This window comes from Alosa sapidissima, chromosome 12 (genome assembly GCF_018492685.1).
Source record: "Alosa sapidissima isolate fAloSap1 chromosome 12, fAloSap1.pri, whole genome shotgun sequence".
Classification (NCBI taxonomy): Eukaryota; Metazoa; Chordata; class Actinopteri; order Clupeiformes; family Clupeidae; genus Alosa; species Alosa sapidissima.
This window is the reverse complement of record NC_055968.1, coordinates 18,927,088-18,951,050: the sequence shown is the minus strand read 5'-3', so window position 1 is coordinate 18,951,050 and position 23,963 is coordinate 18,927,088. Positions and strand designations below refer to the sequence as shown.

The following is a 23,963-nucleotide window of genomic DNA, read 5'->3' as shown; positions in this document are numbered from 1 at the left end:
ACACAACATGCACAGGAGTGAACACATCCACTAGCCTCAAAGGCAGTATACCGCATTTCCTCCCGTATGCCTGAGGGAGACTTTTACACCTTTTCTCCAAACAGTGTATTTCACAGTGCATGATGGGCCTTCCCTGCCCTCCCTGGCTGAGCCTTAATCAAGGCAGTGCCCCTCTCACTAACTCACTCTCAATGGTAGCCATTGACAGCCAGCGCTGGTCCTGGACTCTGGGGTAATAAAGCAGTCCCAGAGCTGCCCCGGCCGCTAACTCTGATCTCCATGGACCCACAGCCATGGCTGCAGGGAAAAACACCTCCGCTAGCGTTCTCTTTTTTTTACTCTTTTTTCTCGCTTTTCTTTCTTTCTTTTTTTGTCTTACTTTCTTTCTTGCTTTCTCTCCTCATCTCTCCCTCTTTCTTCCTTTCTTACCCTGTACCCCTCGTCCCCTTTGACGACTTGCGTAGCGCTGGCCGAGCTGGCCACCTGAGAGATGGAAACACTCTGAAAGAAAGAAAGAAAGAGAGAGAGAGAGAGAGAGAGAGAGAGAGAGAGAGAGAGAGAGAGAGAGAGAGAGTGTGGGCTGGGCACAGCATTTGATTGCTAGCTTGTGTGAATGGGCCTCTGGCCTGACCTCTCTGCAGTCCAATGAGGTAAGAGTAAGGGGGATGCAATGGAAAAGTAAAGCCAGAGATCAACACGGGGACTCGCTCAAGAACGCAGGTGCCAGAAGTGATTTTTGAAAGAAAAGCCAAGTGAATGTAGGCTAATGAATGGAGAACTGATATAAAGCTTTCCTATAACAAAGAGAAAGTCAGACCATTTTGATCCCTGTGCCAGTTGTTGTTTCTGAAAATGCAGAAGTGACCAAGTGGTTTACTGGCATTTAATGTCAGGTAGGTGGGAGGGCCTGTTATTCCCACTCCCACTTTCATGCAGCCTAATTTGACTATTTCAAAAGTCTTTTTCAAGCTGTTAGACAGATCCTTCACAAAGCAGAGGACTTATGCCTATCTGGACTGCAGCCTACATTCTGAGACACAATGCTCATGATTACATCATCTGCATTGTAATTCACACTTAACTGAATTTCAACATACACCATGAGCCCCAGTGTGTTAGCATATGAGCCTTCCCTGGCCCCTCTGAGTGACTCACTGGTCCTGCAGCACTGCACGCCTGGAAAGGGCCTCAGGTTGCTGCTCTTCACAGCCAGGTTGGCTTGTTTTTTTTCCTTCTCTTTCTCTTTTTTCCCCCTGTAAACCGTGGAAGGTATTAATGGTTTTAGCAAATGCTGGCTGCTGTTAGATAAGCGCGAGTGGAAAGTAACTGTCAGGGGGACAAGCGGTGGAGGTGGTGGAGGAGGAGGGGTTGGGTCAGAGCTAAACCAGAGCCGGGGGCCTCCTGCGGCAACTCCAGTGGGCCGTGTAAGCGCCGACGCCGTTTGATGTGACCGATGGGGTCCACGGTGGGGTTTAAGGGTGGAAGGGTGGGGGTCTGTCCTCAGGGGGGGGGGCTTGGGCATTTTGGGGGGGGGGGGGCAAGTTTGATTTATCTGCCCCCGTGCCCCGCTGAAGGCTAACCCATGTTTCACTCGCTCTGACCAATGGTAGAGGGAGAGCTTGTCCGCCCTTCGTCATCAGTCACCAAACCCAGGAGCTGTGCTCCCCTCTCCCCCTTTTCTCTCTCCTCTCTGCCTGTTTCGTCCAGCCTGGGAAAAACATTGGAATGGGGCTGTGCTGAAAAGCATGAGATGTAATGAGTGCATTATTTCAGGTATGCTGCGGTGGGACGCTGCCAGAGGCCAGAGTGGAGAGCGTAGTGGCGCGTGCTCCTGCCGCCGCTTCCCGTTAAAGCGTTTGCCTGCTGTAGTTACAGAGGCTGTGGTTTTGGCACGGCCGTGCGTATGCCATGTTTATGTCCATCAGGCAGGCCACAGCTCTGCCTCTCCCTGCTGTTGCACCGTGCCTTCTGATGAGACTGGACAGAGTTACACCACACTGTGTTCTCTCTCTCTCTCTCTCTCTCTCTCTCTTTCTCTTTTTCTTGCACCCTATTTCTCTTTCTCTGTCTCTCTCCCTCTCCCTCGCCCTTCCATGTTTCAAAGCGCCAGGAAGGGTATAAAGAAAGGTGCCAGGCCTTTCAGCATGCCGTGTCCAAATCCATGTCCAAACCAAATAAGGAAGCATCTGTCTTCTGTTTTCTTCAGGCGAGGAGCAGAGAGGAGAGGAGGCTTTGCTTGAAGAACAAAGATTGGCCTGGTCTATTTGTTTAGGGTGGTGGTGGGGGGGGGGCAAAGATTTGATTTTTTCATAAATATTGGAGGAGCCGTTAATGTAAAAAAGAAAACACTCTGAGTCAGACAATGGTGGTGATTTGTTGTGTTTATGCATGTTGTGAAATTCTCTTCCAGGATTTCAAAAAGACTCCCTTGTCTATGTACTCCCCAGGGGGCCAACAGACTAGCTTGTGTTATATTTTTTGCATGTGAACCCCCCCCCCCCCCCACACACACACACACTATTCTGATCTCTGTCAAAACACACACAGGCATCCTCTCAACCCCAGACTGATTAATGTCAAACGGTTCCTCTCTCCAAACCCTCTTCAGATCCTGTCTTCTCGGACACGTGTAAGATTGACAACAAGTTCCTCTCCTTGAACTACCTGGCCAGCTACGTGGAACCCCAGCCCTCCAAAGGCTGTGTGTTAACAGGTCCAGACCATGAATATGAAGTCCACATCATTGAGCTGCAGGCCCCCAATTCCAGCAGGTAAAGGAGTCCTCCTGGACCAGTTACAACTGATTCTGCTGTTAGGTTTGATTTAATGCTGCCCGCCAGGCTACATTTTCTCTCGGACTTTGCATACCTCTGAGATGTGTTATACAAGCATTTTTGCTAGTCAGTGTGTTATCAGCTGCTAATAGTCATTATGAAAATTAATCTCTTTGTGCCTAGGGGAGCAATAAGTACAATCCTCTGTGGATAGTTTATAGTGTCTGAATGTTTTTTTTTTAATCATACGTCAACCTCAAGTGTTATAACATGTTACATAAATATAGTTTAAAATAATGTGACCCATTATGTGTCTTACGGTATTGAATTCAGGGTCTAATTATCACAACAGACATGTCTGAAAATTGTGTACACTGAGGAAATGTAGCCTTTTGGTCTATATATGTTGTACTGTAGATGTTATACATCCATCTGTTCATGCTAATAACAGCATGGTTTCTGCTTTCTAAACCCACAAGTGTGTGGTATGTGAATGCAAATTCCATTGCCTTCCTGAATTTTCACTGTATCTCTCTCTCTCTCTCTCTGTTACTATCTTCCCCTCTCCCCCACTACCTCAGTCCCAACCCTTCTGCAAAGTTTATTTTGGGTAATGGAGGACTTTAGGGGTTAGTGCTGACTGAATGACGTGTTTTGGAAAGCTCTGGTGTCTGTATCAGAGTTTTGCCAGGTAATTGCCTCACCTCCCTCACCCCCCCCCCCCCCCCCCCCCCCCCACTCCCACCCCCTTCAGCCTTGCACTTGATTACGGTGCGTTGCCTAACAGCAGCTGCTTGTGGGGAAGAGATGGGGAGAAGAGAGAGAAAGAGGAGAGAGAGAAGAGAGAGAAAAAGAGAAAGTCTGGGAGCGGGGCAGAGTCATGATGGATTTAGCCGTTGCGTGATGCGGTCTGCAGCGCACATGTCCTCCTTTTTCTCCGGGACGCGGTCCAGTTTTTTTAATCAGTTGGCCAGACACTAGAGGCATGTTAATACTGCAGGGGCCTGGCTTTTCCAAATTCTCATTGCACTTTCTGTCTATCTTCTCCCCATCTCTCTTTCACTCTCTCTTCTCCTCCTCTCTCTCACTCCTTCGCTCTATCTCACAGTGCGTTCCAGGTGGACGTTATAGTGGATCTTCGGCCCATGGAGGCGGACATTCCCTCGCTGCATCGAGACGTGGTGCTGCTCCTCAAATGTGAGAAGCCTGTCAACTGGGTGATCAAGGCTCACCGCGTCTACGGAAGGCTGGAGGTGGTGGTACGTAACCATGACACCAGCACCAACACCAAATGCACAGGCATATTCCCTATGCCCATCTGCCCTTTCCACCTGAAGATACAGTGCAAAGAGTGCACATGAGCAACACATGAGCTCATCAGCATAGAGCGGCATCAACACGTCTTTCTTGCGCTCAGACAAGTCGGAGTCACAGTCCCCTTCTTCACAGGTGCGGCCTAACTTTTATTGGCATGCATCCGACAACTGTCACGGGGCGCTGGAGCTGTCGAGCCAATAAATTTGTCCCTGCTGCATGGGTCCTGTCAGAGCGGGGTCCCTGACCTCCATGGTAACGACAGCAGGCTGCCTGGCAGTGCGGAGCCAGGAGGGATCAACTGTGAAATGGTTGCCTGACAGCTTGTACGGGTTGTCACCGGATCAAATGAAAGGCGAGCCTGGATCGCGGACGCCCTGTATTTCTTTATTGTGTACACTTGGCCCACAAACCCCAGTTGACATCTATCAGAGCATGAGTTATGGGGAAGGGCTTGCTTCTTGCTCTGTCTACCGTTGGGTTTCAGATGGCAGAGCTAAAGGGTTTGGATGTGATACGGGTGCACAGCCAGCACCTCTTGTCTGTCAGCGTCATAAAAACAGAGAGAATGTCATAAAAGAACAAGTGCACCTCTCTCACTGTGTAAGCCAAACTTAATATCTGTGGTATGTTAAATGCACCGTTGATAATACAATACATTTGTTTAAATCCATGTAATGGTGCTCATATTGTACTGGTTATCTACACAAGCTAAGTGCACTTGAGCAAATATTTCTCTCTTTGCTGTATGGACTAGACTGCTACAGTGTAGTCATACACACTTGTAATTTTTATCTTCCACAGTTATACCTGTCATATAGACATCGGTGTGTATACTTGTTTATCGATGTCTTGTTCCAGAATTTAGTTCTACTTCATAGCTGTCAGCTCTTGGCTTTACCTCAAGCCCCATGAGCTTGGCTCATAGCTGGTATAGCTGGGTCTTTCCCATAGCATGTGTTCACATTATAGATGATCATGAAGGAGGTCTGCATTAATCAGCACCCCCCTCCTGTCTGTCAGTAGCAAGGAGCCTAAGCTAGCTTGAAATTAGCTACTTAGCCTCTTGGCTCCTAGCTTAAGCTTTACCTCGTTGCCTTAGCTTGTAGCATTGGCATGAAGCAAAACCTCCAGTGGGTCTGCAGGTCTGAATGCTCTTGTGGTCTGGAGCCTCTGTTGACCTCAGTGGTGGTGGTGGTGGTGGTGGGTGGGGGGGGGGGGGGGGGGGGGGGTGAAGGAAAGGGGCCTCCTGGTTCCCACACTCTGTAATGGAGAGGGCCGAGGCAATGACAGTGCACTTCTTGCCAGGCAGCATAGCGTCTGTTTGCACAGCTGCCCCCCTCTGTTAGTGTATGGAATCAATCAGCAGTGCCATGAAGGGGCACAGTGCTGCAGAGAGAGAGAGCGGGAGAGGAGGCAGGAGCATATGACTCAGAGACTCCGAGGGCAGAGTTTTGCTACCAGTGTTTACCTGCCGGAGGTTATTATGGGCTATTTGGCCCAGGCACAAAAACCAAACAGCTATAGGATTGGAAAAAAGAAACGGCTGTACGATTCACAAACCACAGTCACCACAGTGCATACAGGAACATTCACTGCATTACCTGTAAAGCATGTGCCTTACGTGCCTGTGTGCGTGTAAGAGTGTGTGTGTGTGTGTGTGTGTGTGTGTGTGTGTGTCTGTCCCATCTGTGCATGAATCAAACCCTGTGTTGGGGAGTGCCAAGCAGGAGAATGCAAACTATGCGTGTGATATGATATCCTCAAAAAATAAAAGCCCTGCTACTGAGAGCAGCCTGGTCCCAGGCTCAGCCCTGTTCCCCAGGCTAGCCCTGGCCTGGGCTAGGACGGACTGGGCTAGCCCTGGCCTGGGCTAGGACGGACTGGGCTAGGACGGACTGGGCTAGGCTGGGCCAATCTAGGCTGAGTGCTGCTGGGCAGGGTGGGAGGGGTGGGGGTGTGTGGGAAATGACTGTGGGAAGGGATTAGCATGGTCTCCCAGCACCCACCACCAGCCACAGGGAACTAATGAGGAATCCAGTGGAAATCTGACACATCTCCAGCCGTGCCATTGAAGACGCTATATCAAGCAGGCTCACTCATGAAATACTTTAAATGGAAGAGGCAGACAGTTTGTAAAGACAAATAGAAAGAAAGAAGAAAATAAATAAAAAAGAGAGAATGAAAGAACAGTATACTGATTTTGATTAGGGGATTCCAGTACACATGACTCATCTGCATCTTAACCTCTTGTAGAGATGTTCAGGAGAAGTAGGACATGTAATAAGTTTTTGACATGTAATAAAAAACCGTTGGCATTATGTGATTAGGTTGCTTATACTGTCACTGGGGTGTGGGATATTAAGAAATGCTATCATATTGATAGAAACTTGGACATGGCAGTTAAAGCAGGAGAAAGTCCAGGAAAGTCCCGTATGAAGTCATCCATATCCTTTTATGTAAACCTGTGCGAAGTGTTTACCGAGAGCGATTGCAGAAATAAGCATTTCAGCGTGATTTGTTCACTCGACTGAAACTTTTATTGTTCATATCCACCAGCCATGCACTGTCTGCCATCTGCAAGTGATTTTATTTGATGGATGTAGAGGTTTGGAGCCAGTTATGTCTCAGCCTTGTTCATCATTTCTGAGGCTAAAGAAACATACACATGGCAGACACAGGCAAATCCACACTGTCAGAAGAAATACAAATTAAACTGACATTTTTGCCTTCCATTGAGTTAATTTACACTCTGTCCAGATCAAGTTTGATCTCTATTCACTAACACTGTGGATTTAACTATGTGCCTGTATTTTTTAATATACTGATCACTGTCTTTTGCCCCCTCCAGACATCAGACACCATTAATGTGGGCTCCAGCACAGAGGTGCAGATGCAGGTCACCAAGTCCCCCAAGGTGCCCCTGCCCTCAGGCTCCCAGGCATTGATCCAGTGGGCCGAGGAGCACGAATACGAGCCTGTCACCTCCTACACAAACACCCCAGTGGCCAACCACTTCAGCTTGCGCCTGAGAGAGCAAGGTGAATACAAATGCACCTGCTAATGCCAATGAAGTGGAAATGCATCTAAACTCCATGCTAACTGCAAACTAACAGCTTCCCTTTGCTAACCTGGTTTAACTAACAATAGAAGTACACCTTATTGCATTGCTACCTAAAGGTCATTTCTAAACTAATGCTAGTATAGTATAGTGTATGTAGACTACAGTAGATGATAAGGAGGGTAAGGGCTGTGCTCTGTAATTCTCTTCAGTAGCAAAACCAGGCACATATGTCCCTCTATAAACAGAGTTGCGTGAAAAAGCACCTGCCAGCAGAGTCTGGAGGCTTTTATGGCTGCTGTTTTATGTGATCTCCATGCCTCTAAATCCATCGTTTCACCACTATTAAACTGTGGCCTCTGCCACTCCCCCACCCATCCTGTCTCTCTCTTGCTCTCTCTTTCTCTCTCTCTCTCTCTCTCTCTCTCTCTTTCTCTCTCTTTCTTTCTCTCCCTCTCCTCAGATTTGGTCGATCCTCTGGAGACACTGTTCCCTCCGGAGTTGTCCATCCTGCGTAACCCTGATTCCGGTCCTGGTTTCTCAGCTGGCAGCGAATCTTCCCCACCACGGGTCAGCTTGCCCTTCCCTTTTGCCCCCCGGCCTCCCCCGGGACAGAGCCTACCCTACCTGCCCCACCTGCCCCGACCGCCCTCTCTGAACGAGCAGCCCTGGGTAGGGGGAGAGGCCGAGGAACAGCACACAGCCCCGAACGTGGCCTTGAGTGTCCAGTGCGAAGAGAACAAGATGGTGGTCAGCATCGATAAAGAGAGTCTGCAGGTGAGACAGGCTCTGAGGACTGTTTGTGTCCATGTCTACTCCCCCCCCCCCCAAAAGCTGCAGTTCAGTTCATCCTAAAAATTGAATTTCCATGAGCTCAGTCTGGTAAGTCCCATTGTGTTGGTTAGAGAAAACATTTCAGGAACAGTTTGAAAAGTGTTTGAAATGTATCGGGGACAGGCAATTCCCTTTACAGTTCACCTAAAACATTTATTTAATTTCAGGTAATCCTAGCAGATTTTTCATCACAGCATCTGTTATTCCTGATTAAATAAAATTGCCAAATTATCAAAACAGATAGTATACTTCAAACTTGAAAAATCAAGAAAAAAAAATGTCTAGAGAAATTCCGTTCCCGGCACTCTTGAACCTTGAAAGACATGTGGAGTGGAACCTGACAGCGGTTGCTGTTATGTGTCTGTTAACATCTGTCGGAGTGGTTCTAGAGGTCCATCACCTTGGTTAGCATCAGCTCTGGGCCGGTGAGTCCGTGTGCGACACTTCAGCGCTGGCCCAGATGAAAGCGTTTGGCACTCAACAGGGGGGTTCTGGCTTCTGTCCGTGTGCTGTCCCCCCTGCCGCCTTTGAACGTCTGAAACACCTTCCCTCTCAAGCACTGGAAGTCACGACATGTTGAATTGAACATTGATATTTACCGGCAGTAAGCTTATAGTGATGTTTCAGTTTCTGGGGAGTAGTTGGAAGGGGTGGAAGATGTGTGTGTGTGTGTGTGTGTGTGTGTGTGTGTGTGTGTGTGTGTGTGTGTGTGTGTGTTTATGTGTACGTGTATGTATGTGTGCCAAGCTTTTCCTATTTGCAGCCCAGTGTTGTACGGATTTTCCCAGACTCTGCAAGTGCGTGTGCATATGAGTATGTGTGTGTGTGTGTGTGTGTGTGTGTGTGTGTGTGTGCGCGTGTGCGTGCATGTGTGGGCCCTTGTGTTAGACACCATGAAACAGAGAGGACGTAATTGACCACATCTTAAGGCTGCACAAACCATCATGTCGCAATGAAAATAACTGTTGGTTTGGCATTGGGGGACCCTGCTGTGAGATTTTTTATTTGTTTCAGGGAAGCCATGTCACACATGCACACACACTCATACACGCGCCCAAGCACAAACACACACACACACACACACACACACACACACACATACACACACACACACACACACACACACACACACACACATACACACACACACACACACACACACACACACACACACACACACACACACACACACACATACACACACAATAACATACAAGAGAGAGCCTTTGAGCCCCCTTTATGTTGACTCCAGGTCTGGGTGGCACACAGCTCTCATGGGGCTGTATATCTGTTGTTTTTTAATCTTAGTAGCGTGTGGATCAGAACCAAGTGCTCAACTTTTTGCCAGCGCACCATGGTGAGGGTACCACATGTCAGACTTTGAGCTCAGTTCGCCTCCACCCAACGAGCAATTGCCTCAATTCCTAGGCTTTAACCATGCATTGTACTGTGCAGCACTGGATACTGTCGTCCCTGTTTTGAAAACAAGCCCATTTCGAAGTTCAAGTTGGCTTTGCGTAACCTCTGCTGTCTCTCTGCAGTCCGGCGGCTATGGGAAAGTCAACATCACTCTGCTGGACCCGACGTGCCGAGCGACCTCCAACTCCACCCACTACACGCTGGAGACCCCGCTGACTGGCTGCCAAACCTCCAAATACCCCTTCTACCTCAGTCCCGTGGTCATCTACATCAACTCAGTAAGTGTGACTCAAAGAAAACCTCCACCCTGAACCAGTAGGGCACCACTGTTGAAAGTCTTTGTCCTGTTACAGGATCCGGAATGAAAAGCCTCTTGGCGAGATCTTTGACAGATGGGCTATGACGTGTGAGAGGGTATGAGTGATTGATAGTGAGTGACTGACTGGTGATATTTGGTAGTAAGAGTCATTAGAGGGAGTGTTGGGAGTGACTGATAATAAGTGAGTGACAGATAGCTGGAAGCAGATGTGGTTTGTGAGAGAGCCACCTGGTACCATTAATTATGCTGTTCTTTGTTCAGTGACGGGGGGTTTTACTGTGACACAGACACAGAGATGAACTCTCTCATTCTTACACACAAACACACACTCTCTCTCTCTCTCTCTCTCTCTCACTCACACACACACACATACTCTCTCTCTCACACAGACACTCACTTGGTGTACTTGGCATCATGCATACACAGCTTAAGATCAAATGATAAGTTACATCACAAAAATAATAAGAATACAGTTACTCTCCAATCACTCCTGATCATCCCTGGTTACTGTAACTACTCCTCTCATCTCCTCTGGACACTGTCCCCCTCCCTGTGGACTTGTGCCAGCCATTTACAGATCACACATCTCTCAACTAGTGGAGCCAGGGGTCACCTCTGGTCATGTCAAACCCTAACACACACACACACACATACACACCCACACACACACACACACCGCTGCTCTGCTCACTCCCTGACCTCTGACAAGCGAGGAGATGAGTCACTTCCTCCCTGATCTCCTGTGATAATTTGTGGAGGAGATGGAATCCGATGCGATGCGTTCCGTCGGGCCCTGAGCAGATTAGAAGGGTCCGGGCGGCGCTCCCAGCCCCGCTGCTGTGACGCTTTTGTTCTGCCTGGTCAGAGGGCCCCGGGGATAATTGCAAGATGTGACCCTCCGGTCAAAGCAACAGGGTGTTGATTAAGCTGAGAAAGAAACTCTGGGAATTGGACAGGGAGAGAAAGAGAGATGGAGAGAAAACAGGACAAGAGAGGAAGAGAGGGAGAGAGAGGGAGAGAATGAGGGAGGTAAGAAGAGAGAGAGAGAGAGAATTAGTGTGTGTTTGTGCATTTGGCAACACAAGCAGACTCTAAATGTTTTGCTTGTATTCTCAAGGCTCTTTGACATCTCACCTCAGTGATTTATGCAATGCATTCACATACACACACACACACACACACACACACACACACACACACACACACACACACACACACACACACACACACACACTCACTCACTCACACACACACACACACACACACACACACACACACACACACACACACACACATTGCACTCTGTATGCATGCATGTCTCTGCTTGTGTGGTTGTGTGAGTGAGTCCATGTGCTTTGCTCAACAATGAAAAGCATGCTTTGGGGCTCTGCCTTGGGAGCAGGGATGTGGAGACTGCCTGATCGTTCCCACATCTTAATTCCAGCTCATCTGTTGTTTGGGGAGGGGGGACAACTCTGGCAAGCCAGCTGACCGATATCTGACCATATCTGTGCGCACTCCCGAAGAACTCTTCTGATTGGATCACAGTGTTACGCTGGAAGCAGCTTAGACACAGACACTGTAGCTAGGAAATCTCACATATCCCAATCCAACCTGCAGAATAAACACTGGATTGCTGGTGTTGTGATTGTGGCAAATGTCTGTACAGTATGTCTTGAATGCTAATGTCTGTATGTTTCTGAATGCCAATGCACATTGTGTTTGACAGGTGCTGATCAGCCCGTCGGAGTCGAGAGACGGGAGTGGCTGGCCGCCGGACTTTGAGGACCTAGAGTCGGGGGACGTGTTCCCAGGGGATCAAGAGGGGCTGGAGAGAGCTTTGCAAACACCACGGAATCACCGCATACCCATCCTGGTGAGATATGACACACAAAACACACACACACACACACATACAAGAGTAGTGTAACTGTTTGAAAAGCATGCTTATTAGCAGTGAGGTCAATGAACACAGCTAGTTAGCAAATAAAGAAGCATAGTCCGCATACCAGATGCTCCCAAATAGATTTGATTTAGCACCTTGTGTGACATTTCAGGGTCCAAGGCCTTCCTTGTCAGAGGAGTCACAACGGTAACTTGTTTTCTTCACATTGTTCCAGTTAGATTCTTACTGAAGATCTGCAAAAAAGAACCACTTTTGCAATCTGTTGCTGCTTATTTGTCATGAATCATACCTCTTATGAGTTTTCAAGGGTTATCAGGCTTATCATTTATTATAGATTAAAGCTGTCTGTTGTCAAATGTTTGAACATGGAAGGCTGATAACTCATCAAGGATGCAGAATGTGTTCTGTGTTAGGTGAGGAAGGATCTGTACTGTATGTAGTGGATGACCAGTTTGAGCTGGATTGGGAGTCTGGATGGTGCAATGTCTGGTCAGAACCGGCAAAGTGTAGGTTTGATGGGGCTTCCAGAGTATCTGGGCCTCGAAGAGACTACAACTCCCAGACTCCCTCAGTGCCAGTAAAGTGCTTGGTTGGCTCATGAGTGGGATGGATGATTCAGCCTCTGACCGCCTCGCCACATGATGTCTGTTTCTTGAACTCTCGACCTGACATTCTGGAACGTTGCCATTCCTTTTCCTTTTCTACTTCAAAGCCATTCTCTCTCTCTACTCCTCTCTCTCTCTCTCTCTCTCTACTTCTCTCTCTCTCTCAGATCCCATTTTGAGACCTCAGCCCCTCCAACTTTCTTTACCTCTGTTTACTACCATTCACTGTGTCTCTTTCCCCTTATTTCATTATATATTTTCATTGCTCTTTTCATATTCCATCTCTCCCTCTCAATGTCTCTGTTGTCTACCTCTCATTGTCTCTCTCCCACTTCCTGTGCCTCTTGTTGTGTTGTTTTTCCCCTAGTCTTCTGGTATCTCTTCTATCACTCTGTCTCCTGCTGTGACTAAGCAGACTGACCCACAGCACAGATAGGTCAATACCAGATGCATTAATCTGATGTCAAAATTGAGACCATGTTTTCATTGGATCTCCTCTATCATTTTCTTTCCCATCTCTCCTTTCCATCTCTCTTCTCTCTCTCTCTCTCTCTCTCTCTCTCTCTCTCTCTCTCTCTCTTGTTCTCTCTCTTGATGGCTCTGTCCTCTTTCACCCCAGTTCAACTGTACGTACCGCAAGAACCAGAGTCCAGACCACGGCCCCCCTAGCCTCTTCCCCGGCCCCAGCTTCCCTGGAGGGACAAAAGACATAGTGGACAACGTCACCTTCAGCATGCAGCTGCACAGCACCAACCTCTTCCTCTTGGACCCCGACCAGGCCTTCTTCACCGTCTCGGAGAACAAACCCATCTACGTGGAGGTGAAATAAGCAAACCCCAACACAAAGACAAATATCAAATATACACCAGACATTTTACAGTTGATTGCCTCCAAAGATATATGTAGCTGAACCGAAGGTCAAATGTGAATCGTTCACTTATTTACCAAAGGGATATTTGTGCAGTAGTTTATTGGTTCATTTTTAAGAACTCACTGTAAGAACTGTAAGAACGTATGGGATTGCACTGTACAGTATGCAACAAAACTATTCCATTTTCATTCCATTTTCTGTGACATACCATTTTAATAACTGCTGTTTATGTAGTGCTTTTGTGTCGGCTCTGGGGTGCTTGATGCTGAAGGTGTATAAAAGGGTGTGATGGGAGGACTTGTTTTGTTAAGAGAAGAGAACCTCTGCCTTCCGTTTGGCTCTGCCACTGTTTCATGCACTAGTGAGAGAGAATCTGCTAGTGCTACCCTTGCACTGGATGAGAAAGGAGCAGTATAGCTCATGTCTTGTTTTACTGCCTTGTTGATACAAGGTCCCAGAGCATTTCAAACTTTTCAAACCCCCTCTTGTATTTTCAAAGCCATAAAGTGGGTGTAAACGAATGATATCACAATATATTACATTTTACAGTGTATGTTATGTATATAACATATATTACTTTAATGTTACATTTGGAAGTATTTAAACCCGCATGCACACAGTGAAAAGAGATGGCGTTTTCTTTTGTGTTGGACGTATGTAGGATCTGTCATGCCAAGTCAGGACGTTAACAAGGTCTGTCTATGGCTCCAATGAAAACATTGTTCCAAAAGATGATGCTGTAAAAAGCAGCCCCTGAGGAGAGGCTCTGTTTCGGAGCGGCCGCTTTGAAGTGGCAAATTTATGGCCCCGACAGGAGCGAGGGAAGATGGCAGAGTGGACAGAGCGCCAGCGATGCCACAAAGGGCCTCTCTGTCTGTTGGCGTCGGACCCTATCCCTCGCTCCCCTTCTCCTCCCTCCCTCTCTCTCTCTTTCTCTCCCCTCAGTCTCTTTTTCTGTCCCTCTCTTCTCCCCCTCGGCCGAGGGGTTCGCACGGCTTTGAGAATTCTGACACGCGGCGCCCGGGTTCTGACACACGTTCCCAGGCTTGGGAGGATGACCTCTGCGTTCGGCACGGTCATTGCCGGTGGAGCAAATGTGGCCTCCGTATGTCCCAGTTACTCTGCTCATTCATCTCTCTCCTTTTATGTTTGTGTGTGTGTGTGTGTGTCTGTGTGTGTGTGTGTGTGTGTGTGTGTGTGTGTGTGTGTGTGTGTGTGTGTGTGTGTGTGTGTGTGTGTGTGTGTGTGCATGCATGTTGGTGGCACAGCCAGTTCATGTACTATACTTAAGTGCCTGGCACAAGCAAAGGCAGGAAATAGGATGTGATAGTTTTATGGCTCTTGAGTAAGTACTTGTATCTGTGCTTGTGGGCTGTGTGAATTGGTGTGTGATGTGTGTGTGTATGTGTGTGTGAGAGAGAGAGAGATAGAGAGAGAGAGAGAGAGAAGGGGGAGAAAGAGGGAAAGAGAAGGCAGAAAGTATGGGGAAAATGTGTGTTCCTTCAGGCGGACGAGCGTAACTCAAGGCAGGCAAACGTATTTGTCAAGCCTGGAGCAGCGGTGCCACAGACAGAACCAGATGTGTAACACACTTTATTTTTCAGCAGAGAAAGTGAGAAGGAGAAAGAGAGAGAGAAAGAGGGAGAGAGAGAGAGAGAGAGAGAGAGAAAGAGAGAGAGAGAGAGAAAGGGACACCATAAGTCAGGAGGAAATACCTCGTGGTCTGAAAGACGGAAAGATCCTCTTAAAACTGTTGAAGGCAAAGAAATCTCACTTTGAGAAAGCTGTGATTCTTGGACAAGCTCGCCAGCAGGCCTCTGACACAGTTCCTCTTTGCCTTCCTCCCCTCCTGTCTTACGCACTCTAATGCTTACAGTCTCTACTGTTCTCTTCTCCTTCCTCTCTTCCCCCTCCCTCCCTCCCTCCCTCCCCTCCTCCTCCTCTCCTCCTCTCTCTCTTTCAAAAAAAAAAAACAAAAACAATGAATGACCGGTTTCTAGTCCGGGACGTGTTTGCTTTGATCGTATTGAGACAAAACTCTCGGCAAACGCGCGGCCGGCCCTGCAGCTCGGGCTTAATAGGAGCCAGAATGAACAGGAGTGGTTGTCAGCTGCACTCATAGAGGCATGATTTACCACGCGCTGAGTGGAAGCCGATAAGAGAGAGCGGCCGCCATGCCTCCCACTCAGGGTGCAGGCGGCTTGGCAGCCGTGTTTGGTTACGGCTGTCCATGTGAAGTCGGAGGACAACCGCTCCGGGGACGGAATGCAATTAATGATGAGGTGTAAAGTGCAAATCACACCAAGTATTTCCTCTACATGCTCTCAGACATCTGAGTGAAAGGTGTTTATGTAAGATTGGATGTAACTCAATTTGGACAATTTGTACAATTCTGTTACAGAGAACTGTGCCAAGAATCAAGACTAAGGACTCTCCCTCTTTGTCTTTCTCTCACTGTTTCTCTGTCTCATGTTAAATGTGTCTTCTTCCTCCCTTTACAGGTGTCTGCTACCAAAACAGATCCTGATTTGAGCTTCGTGATCCAAACCTGCTTCCTCTCCCCAAACTCCAACACCAACATGCCGTCGGACTACACGCTGATCGAGAACGTCTGCCCCACCGACGACACGGTCGTGTACTACCCGTCCCGAGTGGACCTGCCCATGCCCCACGCCCAGACTGAGCGCAAGCGCTTCAGCTTCACCTTCAGGCCAAAGTTCAACACCTCGCTGATCTTCCTGCACTGCGAGATGTCCCTGTGCTCCAATGGCCCCAACAGCAATGGACTCCCTGAGGTAGTTCCCTAGTCCTCCCCTGCTCTTCCCTCGTCTGGTTTTCAGCTGTCCATAATGGATTTCTGTCTTTCATCTGTTTCCATCTTTGGCAGTGATTTCCTAGTGGTTAGGGATCTGGCCTTCCAAATGCAGCACTGGTGGTTGTTCGGTCCCAGGGGCTGCCAACATTGTTCCCCAGAGCAAGGCCCATAACCCCCATGCTGCTCCAGTGGGACTGTCTCTATAGTTACCTCACTGTAAGGTGCTCTGAATAAGGAGCATCAGCAAAATTACGAATAATCATATAATATCTGCTCTACATTTCTTCCCTTTTTTCTCCTTTTTTCTACTCCTCAGTCCTCATCTCACCTTAATCTCTCTCTCTCTACTTCTCTCGATGCCTCTCTGCTCTTCTCCTCAGTGTTTTACTCTGTTGTTTTCTTTTCATCACTCTCTCTTGGCTTCTCCTCCTTCTCCTCTCCTCTCTTCTCTACTCAGTTGTTTCTACTCGTCTGTCTGCTCTTCGACCGTCCTCAGTAAATCAACATAGATTCCAGACTCCTCAGGTCTCTTGAGAAGCAGAGAATCTCAGACAGCTCCTACAGACTCTCTGCCATTGTATAAATCAAAGCCTGCATGCATAAAGCACCTCAGAGTGTAAGATCTGACTCAGGATCAGGCTTGCCTGTCTGTATCCCAGTCACATAGATAATGTTTATACAGAGCAGTCCTGATTGCTGCCAGCACTGGGTCTGTAATGAATACAGGCTGAGAGCCAGGGCATTGGCACAAATCAAATCAAAAACATGGAAGTTGGGTTAAATGACAGAGAGATTCAAATCCTTTGATTTTTGTATGAAAGGGCCTTCAGTATTTCAAGTAAACTGTTCCGATCTTTGCCTCTCTTGGACTTGGGCCTCAGATGAAGATAAAGTGTTCGTCCGTGTCTCTGGCGTGATTGCCCAAGTGAGAGTGTCGTGGCTGTGTGCTCGGCACGGTGCAGTGTTGTTCAGAGGGCTGTCGTTGGCACATCCTGCAGCTGCGCGCCATCTGCCAGGCCTCGTCCATCCTCGGGCCTGCTTGCAGGAAGCATAAATCTCCTCCAGGTCTCCCGAACAACGCCACTGCGCTGAAGGAAAACAAAGCCTGCCTCCGACTGAAGTGTCGTGATCTTTTCTTTTCTCTCCCTTGCTGGGCCCTCCCCAATACCTTCTTCTTGTCCATTAAGCTCTTTCACTACCTGCACTGCACTTCACATTCATTTCCCTTGATCACTTCTTTTCTTTTTTTCTCATTTTCTCCCTGCAATCTCTCACACACTCTCATTTCTCTCTTTCTGTCTCTCTCATCTCCCTGTTATAAGTTGAGCTGTAGAGAGTGGAACTGCTGACTCAGATTTGTGTGGCTGTGGTGTTTACTCTGTAGCGGTAATCTGGAAGGGGATGAGAGATGAGCCACTTTTAAATAGGTACCATCCTCGTCAAATTACATGTGCGGTTTTTGGGAGATCAAAGGGGTCACTCCCTCGCACACTTCTGAGAGAGACAGGACTTCAGAGAGAGAGGGAAGGAGAGAGAGAGGATGGGAGAGAGAGGATGGGAAAGAATTAGAGAAAGGGAGAAAGAGGATGGGAGATAGTTAGATAGAGAGACTATACTAGAACTGCCCTCAAACAGGACCCCAAATGTCAAGCCTCCTGACCCCTTTTGGCTATATCAATCAGCTCACAAAGCCTTGTCTGACAGTGTAGATGAAGACACAGACCAGAAATGATTACTGTGTAGAGATGACATGATGCGTTTTGTTCAGTTGCGCTTGTCTTGTTGGTTTGCTTCAGCATCAGTTTTACTGTGGAAATATAGTCTGTGAATTAAGGTCCCCTTATCTGTGATGCATGACATTATTAACAGAGGTGCTTGTAACAGTATGTCACTTTAGTTCTTTTTTGTAGTGCTATGCTTAAAGGTGCTCTAAGCGATGCTGGGTAAAGTCACTTCTGTTGACTTTCAAACAGAACAGAGAGCTAGCTCGCTACTTCCTCACCCTCCCTCCCGTGCTGCTCCCGTGCAATTGAAACTCTCTTAAACGCGCATCTCTTCTGTGATTTGCTGGAACAGTTTGTTATGTTTTGATGGGCTAGGTTTGCCCAGGTTGTTTCTGTTGCTATTTTTGGAACTTGGGCTGTCCACAGAGGTTGTGTTTTTTTACAGTGTATTCAGGACACAGACAGCTAGAGGATGGTTAGATGATGTTTGCAGTAAGTGACATAAAATGTTTTAGCCTTAAAAACGAGTGGCATCACTTAGAGCACCTTTAAGGATTATTATGCTAATATGACATGCCCTTAATACCAGTGTCACAGAGCACTTGCAAATGGATCATGATGAGATATACGTGTTAACATAATGCTTAACAAACAACTCATATCACAGGACTCCCTGGCAGAAGATATTGTATATTGTAAATACAAGAAATAAATAGAAAAAAAAACTGTTCTGTATGTTTAACAGGCTCCTGTATTAGTATTTGTCTCTGTGTGTCACCAATGCTGTTTCTGCCTTGGGCTCTTTGCAGTGCATGCTGCCAACCGAGGCTTGCAAAGAGATATCCATCTCCACCATCCTGAACCTGATGATGAACACCAAGACCTCCACCAAGCCCCTGGTGGTCATCTCTGACGGAGTCATCCCAACCATAGAGCTTCCAGGTAAGGCCAGCACATGTGGCAGGACCCCTTAGCCATTCTCACACTACATGGATCAAATTGTCATGCTGTCACTGTAATTGACTTAAGTCACTGGCCCAGGATGAAACCAAGTTCATGGCGAATTGGTGTTGTTTAGTAATTGAATCCGACAGGCATGAGTCCTTTTCCTAGAAAAGGCATGTTTTCAACACACACTCCTCAAGCCAAGGCCCCTTGTGGGCTGCGCTAATAAGGAGATCTACGAGTGTATGATCTCACTGACAGTTGTAAATGAGGAGGGAAAAATGGGATTGTGTTATAACTCAGTCATATCTCGGGGGGGGGTTAGGGACAGACAAAAAAGATTTACGGATTTAGAGTTACGGAGACAGAGATAGAAAAAAGAAAGCTCTGTAGTGTCCAGTGTCCATCCATCCAACCATAGAGGCCATATTCCCATCGGACAGATGACCTCAGATCTGTGTCCGACCCAAGACTAGTGAAAGCCTAGAGAGCTGTATTGTGGCTGTTATGGTATTTCAGTCCCAGGCCTCTGTGGAGGCACCCCTTTGTGATTACATCCGGACCCAAAGTTGGTGTTGGTCTGGTGCATCACAGCCGACGCTAATGAAGACCAGGGGTGCTACACACACACACACACACACACACACACACACACACACACACACACACACACAAACACACAGGGATGGCCTGTTGTGTGTGTGTGTGTGTGTGTGTGTGTGTGTGTGTGTGTGTGTTGGGTAGGGTGTGTGTGTGTGTGTGTTGGGTAGGGTGTGTGTGTGTGGGGGGGGGCAGGAATTGTGTCAGGCATAAGGGACATAAGGGGGACAGAGTATTTCACCAAACTGTGGCAGGCAGTTGCATCTGGAAAGTGTTAGCATGTGGTAGGGAGTGTATGAGGTTAAGTATGACTGTATATGTGTGTGTGTGTGTGTGTGTGTGTGTGTGTGTGTGTGTGTGTGTGTGTGTGTGTGTGTGTAATTTGTGTAGAAGACAGCTCTTGGGGAGGCCTTGTGTCAGTTCTGGAACGTGGGTCCCATTTTAAGTTTTAGCTGATTAGTAAACAAAGAATGTTCCAGCACCAAACCACAGTTGTTTATACTTAAAGTCAGTCTCAGAAGTCCTACTCACTCCAAAGCACACACACACACACACACACACACACACACACACACTTTAGGGACAGAGAGAGTGAGAAAGGGGCGGCCTGAAGAACCATTTCAGAGCAGCCAATACAGCATCCGTCTCTCATTCTCTCTCCAACCTTTCCCTTCCTTTCTTTTTATTGTCATTCTCTTGCATTCCCGTTCCCATTCCCTGTTTGTCTCATCCTTCGTCTCCATGTAGAGTGTATGTCGTAACTGTGCGGTCAGCTCAGGAGGGAGGGGTACATCAGGCCGGGGGCTTAACCCAACATCGCACTTCACTAATAATGACCTAATCTTAGATGGGGGTGATATCATGAGACCCTGAGAGCCTCTCTCCCTACACACATACACACACACTCTCTCTCTCTCTCACACACACACATACCAACGCATAAAGCTTCTTCCTCATCCACTCCAGCAGCCAGTGAGCTCTCCCCCATGTGAATTGAGTCAACCACCCTGACTCACTTCTCTAATGGAAATCATTCCTCAGTGATTCAGCAATACTGCGAATGCCGTTACTCCAGCCCACGGGTAATAGAGTGTCCCAGTGACGCCACTTCCATTTGCCTCCATGGGACCTATCTTTCAAAATATTTTGAACGCCAGTCTATGGCGAAAAAGAAATTATTTTCTGGTCCCGGTTGACTTGTGCCTTGAATTACCCATATGATGTTTGTCAATTTTAAAGACACATTTTCATGTAAAGACATTTGCAGTTTGTTTCGTAACTATTGAATTACACCATTGTGAAAGATCGTAATTCCAACGACTACAAACCCATCAGTCGCGCTAGTGACGTTAGCTCATTCACAGCCACACTAGATTGTACAAGCATACCAGCAACAGGTCTTAATTGGGCTTTCCTTGCCGATGAAAATACCATGAGTCAGAGGATTAAACACATCAGGTAAGTTGTATTCGTCCATAGACGAATAGGGGCATAATAGGGAATAGGGGCAGCTGTGGCCTACTGGTTAGCACTTCGGACCTGTAACCGGAGGGTTGCCGGTTCGAACCCCGACCAGTAGGCACGGCTGAAGTGCCCTTGAGCAAGGCACCTATCCCCTCACTGCTCCCCGAGCGCCGCTGTTGGTGCAGGCAGCTCACTGCGCCGGGATTAGTGTGTGCTTCACCTCACTGTGTGTACACTGTGTGCTGTGTCTGTTTCACTAATTCATGGATTGGGATAAATGAGACCAAATTTCCCTCACGGGATCAAAAGAGTATATATACTTATACTTAGACTGTACATTAGATACTGTTAAGTGACATAGCAGGCAGCAAGATGCAACCGTTAACTAGCATAACGGCTAATCTTATCGTTAATTACGTTGGTGACGTATATCGTTCGAGACGAGACATGTAGTCCATTGAGCGGATTCTCACAAAACCAGCATAACTTTTGAAGTCTATCGAACAACAGTACTTTCTTGACGTGAAAAAATATCTTTTAAATTCACACACATCATATGTGAAATCCGTGGCACAATTCAAACTGGACCAAAAAATAATTGTTATCTCTCCATTAACTCCCGTTCATATTTTTTTGAAAGATAGGTCCCTTGTAGCGGAAGTAAAACGGAAGTCACTGGGACACTCTATAGGTACCTTCTGAGCCTACGTCATTACGTTCACTGGAGGCAAAACAAACCATCACCTCAGCTGGGAAGCTAAACGAACAGTCATATTTGGGAGGCTAAAGGTCATCATGGTCTCATCTTGCTGTGCTGTCGGGTGCCAGAACCGAAAAAGTCATCGGTTAAATTTGAAATAAGTAGGCTACAGTTTCCAGTGAGAACGTAGTTGTTCGTTTGACTCACGATAACCCAAGCCTTGTATCGGAACGTCACATATTACCAATCTTCCCGTATTTCCAACCTCTTTACATGTAGGCTATGCCACTTAATATTCATTTCTATACAAACCAAGACGGCGGATTCCTAAAGAAACGCAAGCGCCCACACCATAAGTGTATCTAAATTAGCTATGTACCAAAAATTTAATTTTACCGTGACTCGAAGAGCTAAACCAAAGATCCTTGATTAGCTACTACTACTGTGTAGCCCAGCACTAAACTCTGAGCGTGGTAAACGAAATTAGATATTTCAGGCAGTAAAAGCCCCGGTAAGAAACAAACTAGATTTTGTTCAAATCTACACACCTATGGCTACTGAAAAATTTGAGGTTCATTTATCAAATGTTATTTTGAAGTATTAAAAAACATTGTTGTTTTAGAATTTTCGTACGAAATAGTTGGTAATTAGCACGTTTGCGATAGGCTACATCTTTGCCTTGTGACATTGGCGCTGGCTCGGTAAAATGTCGGTTCGGCAAACACAAAACTCATCCGATACGTCATTGTAGGCCTATTGTAAGTCTTGGACATGACCATTTAGGAGATAGTTATATGCATTCAATGATTTATACACCCTCAGCTTCTCCTTACTGTAGACACATGGTTTTTCAATAATGTCCGGCCATTCAACTGATGGCAAACCTGTCACTCTTCTTTCCAATCACTGACGGTATTGGGTCTGTCAGGATGGTCCCATCTGATAATGTAGCCTTAGTTTTTTCAAATAATCCTCCCGATCATGTACACTGAGTGTATGTACATATTGTGTTATATCGTTACACATTTTAGCAAAGATTTTAGATTAGGCTACTGTCTGATTTAAGCCGCCTCACTAGTACTATTCAAATAGCCGCCTCACTATCCAAACAATTGTTTCTGCCTCCAGTGACGTCACGCCCACCCGAATGTTTATGTTTTCCCCGCCGTTGCGAAGGGGTCTATTTGGTGGCTATGGTCACCAGGGACGCCTTAATACCACCTGAGGCCCCTGGGCTATATGTTTTTTAAATATTAATTATGATTAAATGATCTGACCCGACACATAGCGTGCACTTTTGGTTAATAACATGCAGTGTAGTCTATCATTATTCAGCCTATGTAAAACCTTTACATAAACAGGAACAGAAAGCCCTCGAATCACGTCCGCCTACCCCTGTCATCGCTTATCAAAAAGGCTAGCCTACTGCATGAAAACAAGCGTTGAACTTTTACAACACTGGCTGTAGGCTAAGTTAAAAGATGGGTACACATATGGACGTTTAAAAGCTTTTCAAAAGTGCATGTGTTTGTCATGTCGGGGGGTTCCCCAGGAGTTTTTTTTTAATTCTGTCTATTTAACACACCAGTTTAACGCAGTTTGGGAGGGACAGAAATACTTTTAGCCTACAGAACAAGCTGGCTCATGTGACGTGAACATGGCTACCTTATGCATTATCACTACACAACACTACATCTACATGGAGACATATCTCACGTTAACAATGGAGAAAACATAACATAGACTATTATATGTGCGAATGGGTTAGCACAAACTTAGCTGTTGGTGAACGGAGATGCAGATCACTAATTCATTTATTTGCGCCACAGCACATGTTCTGCGTTCACTCCAATGAGACAAGTGAAATACATGTTTTTAAAGCCATTTCATTTCCAGGCTATTTGCTACGATATTTACCTGCTATGCCTTCTGTTTTCATGGACAGTTACAGGAATCCACATCATTCGTTTATCGTTGCTTCAATCCTACCCACGTTATCTCCAGAGTTTATATGATAAGTTTGTCAGTCAGTTTCAGCCTCTCCTCTAGCTCCTCTACACCCGTTGGGATTTATTACGTTTTGTTACATTTTGTTACACTCTAGAATTGGAGAAGACAAAGGGGGCCTCTGCATGGATGTAATTGTAGAGCAGTACGATGTGCTCAATTATTTAGGCTAGCTCCAGAGTAGGCTAATGACGCAGCGAATACGGACACGCCGTTTATTATTATTGATTATCATTATTATTATTAGGAGGCCCCTCATTGGTCGAGGCCCCTGGGCTGAAGCCCAGGTAAGCCTCTGCATTAAGGCGCCAGTGATTGGTCACAGGTTGTAACGGGGCTCCGGCGGCGCTTGATTAGAGACTTCCAGCCAAAAGCAGCCGCGATGCTCGGACCGTGGTCCAACAGAGTGACACGGTGGCAGACACTTTTGATTACGGTTGGCCTTTTCGGTTGTCTGCTCTGAAATTAGCACCAGCAGTGTTTGCGCAGTTTTATGTAACGCACACAAGATATGATGGGCATAAGATATGATGGGCCTAAGTGAATCCAGATTCACTCCCAGCCCGTGTGTGTGAATCCAGTGTGAATCTAAAGCATTTCAGTGC

At 46.9% G+C, this 23,963-nt stretch overlaps 1 protein-coding gene across 1 annotated transcript in view; it reads left to right on the top strand.

Annotated features, from left to right (window-relative positions):
• tgfbr3 (transforming growth factor, beta receptor III) overlaps nucleotides 1-23,963 on the top strand; it is a 111,954-nt gene that overhangs the window by 73,024 nt on the left and 14,967 nt on the right. Inside the window, exons 6-14 of the mRNA XM_042056642.1 lie at nucleotides 2,609-2,771; nucleotides 3,883-4,033; nucleotides 6,940-7,129; nucleotides 7,613-7,926; nucleotides 9,525-9,680; nucleotides 11,451-11,597; nucleotides 12,852-13,052; nucleotides 15,605-15,898; nucleotides 18,452-18,584. Of these exons, the coding sequence (XP_041912576.1) occupies nucleotides 2,609-2,771; nucleotides 3,883-4,033; nucleotides 6,940-7,129; nucleotides 7,613-7,926; nucleotides 9,525-9,680; nucleotides 11,451-11,597; nucleotides 12,852-13,052; nucleotides 15,605-15,898; nucleotides 18,452-18,584 (1,749 nt within the window). The remainder of the gene's footprint in view (nucleotides 1-2,608; nucleotides 2,772-3,882; nucleotides 4,034-6,939; nucleotides 7,130-7,612; nucleotides 7,927-9,524; nucleotides 9,681-11,450; nucleotides 11,598-12,851; nucleotides 13,053-15,604; nucleotides 15,899-18,451; nucleotides 18,585-23,963) is intronic.